Below are 9,518 nucleotides of genomic sequence, written 5' to 3' on the forward strand. Positions count from 1 at the left end.
CTGCTTTGTGTATAAAAAAAATTATACGCAAATATTTTATATGAAGACTTTTGTAAGCATCTCATTGTCTAAAGGTCATTTTATATATGGAAAAAAGAAAATATTTCTAACAAAAACATAGTCATTAATGATTCTTCTATTATACAGGATGTAACAAAGACGTACAGCTAAACTTAGTATAGTAATCATACTAATAACAACAAATAACTAAATAATAATATTAGCGACAAAAAATAATTTATTCCCCATTCAAATTTTCGATAAACCAATATTTTTTTCGTTGTACCACATTTATTCGTACTTTATATTTTTGCTGAAATCACCGAAATCGTGATCGCCAGCACAAGTAGAGGCTGATAACCTTTTTCTTACAGCCTGTATAATATTCATATAAATTAGAAGGATATAAATTAGATTATCTTCACTCACCCTGGTTCATATTAAATATCCTAATGAAGGCCAGCAATTCTGGACTGATAGGGTTGTCCCCTCTATACAGATTGTAGTGCGTGACAGCAGCTAGTCCTAGCTTGCTTAATAGAGCGAGTTTGGTGTCTCGGAGGGGATCGCTTGAGCTCACGCCAAGCGCCAAAGAAAGGCTATCGTGCTGGTTGTGGGGATATACAAAACTGAAAATAAATAAAGATAATAGAAATCGATGATATACAATTATTTGGTCGGAGTTAAGGTAGACAGCGCGACCGTTAGGATGTCTGGACCAAACGACATATGCAAATCAAACTGTTGGTATTATTTACTGCCTATATTAATTATATTAATCCATTACCGTATAGTATATAATTAATATATAAATATATTAATTATATTAATCCATAAACCAATCCACAATACAAATATAGGCAGTAAATAATACCAACAGTTTGATTTGCATATGTTGTTTATAATATAATTAATATATTATTAATATAATTAATATAGTAAAGGAATGAAGTGGCCAGCCAATCTGACATCAGGTTGGCTGAACACCTTTGATTTTCTCAACGTTTTAGCAATATATCATTGACGTTTTTGATATTTATATTTACTACCTATTTACTACCCAAACATATATTTTTTCGCGCTCGAAATTTTAGGCACATGGGACTTATATCTCAGAAAGAAGGGCGCAGTGGCAATGCCCCTCAGATCTTTGCGATTTAAAGCTCTAAGTGGCACTGCAACTGTTATGGACAGGCGTGTAGCTTAAGTCGCACTACTTGTTCGTCCCGTACCTTGATATTTTAATAAAAAGCTTCCTAATTCACACATACATATCAACACGTCTGTCTGCACTGGGGTAGGCAGAGACTATTGACCTCCACCGGCTATGCTTCTGATAAATCTCCTCCTCCACTCTCGTCAGTCTCTTAATACATGCCTGTTTATTCGTGGTACTTCCAACCTGATCTTTTCAAGGACATCCGCAATCTGATTGAGATATACATATTCGTCGAGGTCTACCCAAGCCTCTATCCACATTCTCTCTATAAATTTGTGCTGTCACCAACATTCCTTTTTTACATGACTAAACCGTCGAAACTGTCCCCTCTATCCTGGTCACTACATCATCATTCCTACCCCAACGTTCTCATACTACACTGTTTCGCATTCTGTCTTCAAGACTAATACCGCTAATACAATTTTTTATATATTACATAGGAAGTCAATAAAATAATGACATAATCCCTCAATTCGACTGGAACACACGAATTGTTTAAGACATCATAGCCACCACATTCGTCTTATTATTTTCGTAATATCAGTGTCGATACATAACTATTGCAACACTTGAAGAGTGCTTGATTAATTTGACCACAAGTCATCGTACTAACCACTAACGGTGGTTACGTGGTTCTTCCTAGTGCACGTTGTACTAAAAACCCATTGTATGTTATAAATTTAGTTCTTAAGTCGCTGGGGTTAAATTCTTTAATGCTTTGTCATTTAATCTGCAATGTACATAAATTGTTTTATAATTTTAATTGTTTGTTTTATGGATATAATTATTTTTATCTAACAATCTTGGTTGTTGTGAAACTTTCGCTTGTTCTAGGAGAATAAATTCTTACTTAATAAACATTTATAACGTGATGTTATACAGGGTTATTCGTAAAATATTAATACCCTCATTACTAACATCATAAATAACAGTTTTTGTTCCATGACTTATAATAATTTAACAATCCGATTCAGAGAGGGAATAGTAGCTGGATAGTAGACATAGGAAAAGAGTAGAAGTAAATCTCGGAAGTATGAGAGGACGTTTAATACGAACATATTAGAGGAACGAAGGGTACTAAAGATTCTTGATGAAGATTTTTTATATGAAAAATGTAAATAATGTTACCCATTATGTAAGAAAAGATCAGCGTTCGGTCTCGCTCCGTAGAATATGAAAATCTGCTCGCCGGGCTGGAAATCACGTAGCGCGTAGCACTCGCCTTGATTTAACTCCTTGTTGTATTCTGTTGTTATCTGTATTAGAAAATAACTTTCTGAAGTTTATAAAAAACTGAGTGTTATACCTGGCGCAGGGCTTTTTTCTGATTGTATGGCACAAAGCATTATGTATGACATATACACTCATGTCAGCATAAGCCGTAGCTTCTGAATATGAGCTTTTCGGTGAATAAAAACGTCGTAAAGAAACCTGCGCGTCGAAGAAGATTCACAACCCTCAGGAAACGTATGAAGTGACCAACCCGCATTGGGTCAACACGGCGGGCTATGGCCTAAAGCCTCGCCTGAGAGGAGGTCCGTGTTCGGCAGTGAGACGTATAAATGGGTTGCTGATTACTTACTCATGTATGTGCATTAAATTAAAATGTTTGTTGTGTAGCAAAATTTACTTTTCAAATAATCTTTTTTATGTTATATGGCACACAGATCTTCAGTCTTATTAATCAGTAAAATTCTGTGTTGTTTTTGTACATAATATACAGAGTGGTTATCACCGCTTATATATAGACGTGTTCGGAACTGAGGAACTATCCTTAAAACGTACATTCGATGCCACCCGTGGTGTATATCATCTGTGGCTATGATTGCGTAAATAATACATAAGAAGGGCAGCTGTCCAGACAGTCGTGAACATAAAATCATCAAATCAAAATATCCAAACTAAGTCACTAGCAATTTATTGAAAAAAGTAATTACAAAAGAAAATCAACTTAAATTTCTCTTCAACTCATACAACTTGCAACGTACGTCTTTATAAGCAAAAACATGTCTGCTCATCTTGTTTTACTAGCCATTGCATATTATGGGCATGTTCAAATAGGATGAAAGCTGTGATATTTGAGATGTATTTGCGTTATTTCTCATTATGTAATTGCATAATCCACACTTAGAATAGCACAAGAGAATTAGACAAAGAATATAGAAATTTGTTTATGCTCAAAGGAATTTTATATTCAGTATCGAACATAAATGTACGATTGTTTTTAATATCATATTTGTGACATCATAATATGTGTATTACCGGCTCTTTCACTCGCTCGAGATTATAAGGTAAGTGCCTACCGCTGAGTGTATCGCCGACAGTACAAGCGCTCAAATAAGTCTTTTATTTACATTACAATCCTTGTTCAACCCCAGCATTCAGTTCCACACGACACAGCGGGCAACGTTATTTTCGCTTATTCCCAGTCGTCACCACTGGCTTTGTTCCCACTGGTGACAAATGAAAAAAGAAACCCATATGTTACTAGGTGGTGACAAATGGGACAAAAAAATCTCAGTTGTTACCAGTGGTAAATTTCCACTGGCGACAAATGGGAAAAGAAGCCCATGTGTTACCAGGTAGTGACAAATGGGATAAATATGTTTTAAATGGAGTGTTAATGGAGTTTAAAATATCCCAGTAGTTGCCAGTGGTAACAAATAAAATAAAATATGCCAATTAATGTTTGTTTATTGCCGCCATCGAAAGGGAATAAAATAAAATTCGAGTTTAATGGTAAAAATACAAAAATTATTTTTAAAAATCAGTCTTAAACAACAGATGTTTCCAATACCATACATATTAAAAATCACTGTAATAATGACATAATTTAGAATGATTCAGATAGCCTGGACACCAACTACCTGTCCAGTCTGTATTTTTATTTCATTTGTTACCACTGGCAATTACTGGGATATTTTAAATTCCATTTGTCGCCAGTGGAAATCAGTACTGGCAACAACTGGGATTTTTTTTATCCCGTTTGTCACCACCTGGTAACAGGTTTTTTCCCAGTTGTCGTCAGCAGGAACAAAGCCAGTGGTGACGACTTGGAATAAGTATTATTTTTACCTCTCTGTGTGCATGCTTAGGGTCCTTTTTCTCATTCCTCGTAGCGAGAGCCTGGTGCCATTAGTCAGATTTAGTAGGCAATTATAGCGTAGGTATTTTCGATGTTGTATGAGAGTGATGTATGTCTTACGTACTATTAAGTAATCTGTTGTATTACGAACAAATATTTACGTGCTATTTAACGTTTTAATAATAACAATATATTGCATTAAAATTTATTATACCCCTATATAAAGTAGCGTACTCAAAAAGTATTTAATAAAATATTTAATAAGAAGCCCAAACACGATAATTCTAATGTAAGTAATAATTGAGGAGTTAGGTAGTCTGCAGACTGTCTTAGTTACAGAATGAGACCAAGGTTGCCGTATTATTTTTATGTTATCAGATTTCCATAGTATCACAAATTTCAAGGCATTCATGCACGTGGAGGTTAAATATTCATTTTATGACTGAGAATAGAGCTGATGATATTTAAATAGTTAAAATAGTTAATTAGCTAAGAACCACCAAAATTAGCCTTCAAATAAAAAAAAACGCTTCGAAATCAGTCAATCCGCTTGGAAACTATGATGACACAAACAAATAGAGTCGGTTAAATTTAAAACCTCGTACCTACGTTTTTGAATGAAACTTATTTTTTGCTCTTCAAGCGCAATATCAGTTACTTAAAGTTTAAAATATAATTTCATTTCTAGACCCTTTTTTGGATAGATAGATTGTTATATAAAATTATTTCTGGTAATTCTGTTTTTTGTACCTACTCAAAAGTTCCCATTAATGGAGGTACTAGGTTTACGTATTTAGCCGACGATAGAGAAAGGCTTTAAAGTTATACTCCCCTTAAAAATATGAAACCGGGAACCACGATTTTAAGATTCCTAGATGCAGAAAGGTTGATACCATATACATCCTACATAATATCACTAGTGACTAATACATGTAAAACTGGTGCAGTTTATATGGAAACTAGTGTACATACTTTGCCGTGTTCGTGGTTGCACATATCCCACAGCGGAATGAAAGCTGTGATGTCCGCGTTCGACATTTGGATGTTGTTCTGTCGAGTCATCACAGTTGATACAGCCCATCTGACAAAAAAAGAAATACATTAGGCAATAGTAGCTTCGTTAATAGTAGAATATTATAATTACTGCCAAATCATAAGTTTGAACGAATACTTCATGTAACATTGTTAACGAAGACAAGTATGGTAACTCCCTTCAAACGTAGCAGCGCGGCTTGTAAGTGTGCGTGCCCGACGCGTGGCATGTACACATATTGGCATAATGTCTACTGTCTACTGGTCGTCTCACGCGCCTTTCATTATTACAAGCCGCGCTGCTACGTTTCTGTGGAGTTACCATACTCGTCATATCTATCTCTATATCTATTCCATCTAGCAAATATCTTTATTGGTCAAACTACGCTTAGCAGGGATCAAATGCTGCGCCATTATTTGCGGAGTCGCTCCACATTTGCTTCGGTAGCCTCAGCTAGATAGACATTTTTATGCAGCAATTTCGTAGTCTGTCTAAATTAGAGTAAAGCTTTTGAACAATCAATAATTATGGACAAGAGATTTCATAGGTGCAACAAGCATGTTACGCGGAATCCAATATTTTCGCGGAAGTCGTTAGTATAATTACGATAAGATTTCACGTAACATATTGATTCTCTGTAAAGTATGTAATAAAATGAACGGCGAGTATTTACCGGTTTGTGGGTTAATCGTAAAAGGAATAAATTTTGGTCACGTAATTCAAATAAATGAAAACCGATTATGTTCATATTTATATATCATGAGATATACGTTTCTTATAATTAACGATACAAAGATCGAACGCAAAGAAAAATTACTTAGATCTGATAGGATTCGAACCTCGAAACTAGGGCCTTTGTGTTTGATCTTTGTATGAATAATTATGAGAAACTATGGAATATTTTCACAATAAATACATAAATCTAAAGATATTAGACAACATCACGTACGTTGCTCCGATCCCAAAGTAAATAACTAAAGCACTTGTGGTATGAAAATCGGAAACAACGACGGTACCACAAACACCTAGACCCGAGACAATATAGAAAACTTAGTTTCTACATTGACCCGATCGGGGATCGAACACCTCAAAAATGGCGATATCACGAAGGTCGGTGTGCAAGCCACTCGACTACGGAGGTCGTCGAAGTCAAAATATAATAAAATCATAATAGTAAAACAATACGATATTCAATAAAAATCAATAATACGCTTCTTAGTTGACACAGCAGCAAATGGTGTGAGTCTAATTTGTAACATAAGACATTGTTATGTGAAAAAATTGTGTATTATTACGTATTTAATTTTACTTATTTAAATTTCATAATAACAACTGTAACCAGGAAGCGGAAGATTCATAATGATTTTAAAATATGTTCTCAGTTCAGAGATTCCCACATGAGCCATGTGACCAAATTCGATTGAACAATAGAGGGCCAAATGCACTTTTACTTTTATGTTATTACGTATTTTTCACTTTTGTTTTCGTACTATTGTTTTATTGTTTTTGTCTGTTATTGAGCGCTATAAATTGATTAATTGCATATAAATTGTCTTTGAGCAATGACTTAACTTGTCGAGAACGCACGATGTGCACTTGGTAATACATAAAGACTAATTTCAAAATGAGAGTCATATGTATTTGTTTTATTATTAGTTCCTAGTGAAGGCGCTAAACACCTACTTGGAGATCTATTATAAGTTAAGTAAATAAAAAGTGACAGTGTGTAGCGGACAAAAAAATCCATTGTACAAGTGTTCTGCATGACCAATATTGATTCAGTATTACACAAACTGTAAATAATATCATAAATTATTTGGATAAATAAATAATAAATAACGCACTCAATCAACATAGCCCCGCACTAGGGAAACCATAGATATTATATCTATGAGGGAAACCCTGTGTCGCGGTTGCCATGGACACACAAACAACTCACGAGATAAATAAATGTAGGCCATACTAATATTTCTTCCGGCCAGGGAATCGCACCTGAGACCTCTTCGTGGCAGTCTGGCATGGTAACCGTTGCCACGGAGGCAGTTTAAACATACTGATTATAAGATCATATATTATATTTACACTATTTAAATCGTATCCATTTTACTTATTTCCATTATGCTTACAATTAACAATCAACGACAAAAGGCCTCGGAAAATATGCAAAACAATGTGACGAGGTTCTATGCGTAACATAACCGCAAAATGAAGAGATTGTTTACTAAGTGTATGCTCGACGACAAGGGCTATAACAACAAACAGGGTATATGACCAATTAAGTATATTGTACATTATGTAGCGTATTGATGCATGTTATTCGCAGTAACGAGCTTTTTGCGCTGCAAGATCTCACTGAGGAAAGTAAGAGCGCGTGAAACGTACGAACAAAGCCCCATACATCGAGATACAATCATAAATGTGGGGCCAGATTATTAGGTAAATGAGATTCAACATAAGTAAAGACGTGCTGGACGAAATTCTCGTTGTTAAAGTAAATATCAAAGTACGTGTTTGTTTACCAAGGAGTTTTGAAAGTTCGCGTTTCTAATTTACGTTGCTCATAGTTTTGACAAAACTCTTTTAATTTACGTTCCACATATCCTCTGTCGGTCCCTCACTGCTGAGTGACTGATATTGGGTCATCTTTCGCCATCGTTCTTTAAAAAAAATTCGGGTTTAGATTATTAAAATATTTATATATTTTAAAATTATTCCTTCTTTTCATAAAGTAGTAAATACAAAGAGGTGCGGTTTCAAAAGACAAAAAAAAATTTACAGAATAATAGGTGCACCGATTATTTTGCAATATAGGCATATTCTATAGCTCACTTCGTCCATTGTAGGTACGCTTTATCTTTTTATTGTACTATGTATTTTGCAGACTCAAAATACAGTATTTGCAATGGTTATGTAAGGTATAACTTAGCGAAATATTGTTAGAAAAGCGATGGAGAAATGCGGCAGGTGGGCGTGACATTCAGATTCTCGGCTGTCATTGTGTTGCGGAAGGCGCAGTTCGTTCGGTTATGGACGATTAACGACGACAAAATATTTGTATAAAAATGGCTTCTGTCGAAAAAAGTATGACCAATACGGAGCTAAGCACCAATAAGAGACTTGGCCAACTATGGCACAATGCACAATAAAAGAGACTATTCTCTATGAAAAGATTTTTTATTACAAAAGATTTTTCAAACATCTTTAGTAAATGGTCATCGGTCAGTTTCTTGAGTGAGTTTTCTCTTAGTGTTCCGGAATGTATATCAGATGTAAGAAAATCATAAGAAAGTGGCAAATAAGCGGATGGTTAACCACGATGGTTGATATGCCAAGTCATTAAGTACTTGTCTACTCTTATACAGTTAGAATGTTTAGTATCTTATTTTGACCATACACAAAGCACTAACAGAATCATGGACTCCATTAAAAAAAATACTAAAAAAATACGACGACCACAACATTCAAAGTTCATAAAACGAAAAAACACAAAATCAAAAAGTACTGATTGGCACGTAATGTAACACAAGGTTATGTAACAAGTTTCGTTTTCACAAACAAATCGGGCAGGTTAAATCAAGCAACAGGAGGTGTTGTAGTTGCATAATTGCGGTAAATTCTCCAGGCCATTTTTTTTCTTTAGCGATATATCTACATGAAACTAAAACTCAAATAATGGTTATTTTATAGGTAAGAAAATTACACTTCAAATTGTAACATTGATTAAATTGCCTTACGCAAATGTAGTTGACTAACTACATTTGCGTAACGCAGGTTCCCCTGAGAAGCATGAGTAAGAATATTTATACACATTTGTCATTACATTATTTATTTAAAAAAGATAAGATTTCACATAAACCGAGACAACTTGCAAGAGCTAAACGGGTCACTAAAATAGGTTTTGTCATCCAAGTACTCACAAGCTATTATAACTTTTAGTGTGAAGTTTTTGTTGCATTAGTTTCAAACCTTATGCATTATAGTTCTAAACCTCATAAATCGTAAATTTTGAATAGGTATCAACCGGAAGCTTATTATAGAAAACATTGCATCAAAACTGAATATGTGACTTTGTGGAGGCGACTGTCACGAACAGCCAGTTTATTTTTATTCCTCGTATTAATGTTGTGTGTCAATTTTTACAAAAAATTACTAAACATAGCACATAAGTACCCGTATTTTTG

The 9,518-nt window shown here is 34.6% G+C and overlaps 1 protein-coding gene across 1 annotated transcript in view; it reads right to left on the reverse strand.

Annotated features, from left to right (window-relative positions):
* LOC113238126 (histone-lysine N-methyltransferase setd3) overlaps positions 1 to 9,518 on the reverse strand; it is a 36,450-nt gene that overhangs the window by 4,106 nt on the left and 22,826 nt on the right. Inside the window, exons 5-7 of the mRNA XM_026474862.1 lie at positions 5,277 to 5,385; positions 2,348 to 2,475; positions 430 to 629 (exon numbers count right to left, since the gene is read on the reverse strand). Coding sequence (XP_026330647.1) covers positions 430 to 629; positions 2,348 to 2,475; positions 5,277 to 5,385 — 437 coding nt within the window. The remainder of the gene's footprint in view (positions 1 to 429; positions 630 to 2,347; positions 2,476 to 5,276; positions 5,386 to 9,518) is intronic.

Source organism: Hyposmocoma kahamanoa, unplaced genomic scaffold (assembly GCF_003589595.1).
Source record: "Hyposmocoma kahamanoa isolate Upper Pololo Valley unplaced genomic scaffold, ASM358959v1 95, whole genome shotgun sequence".
Lineage (NCBI taxonomy): Eukaryota > Metazoa > Arthropoda > Insecta > Lepidoptera > Cosmopterigidae > Hyposmocoma > Hyposmocoma kahamanoa.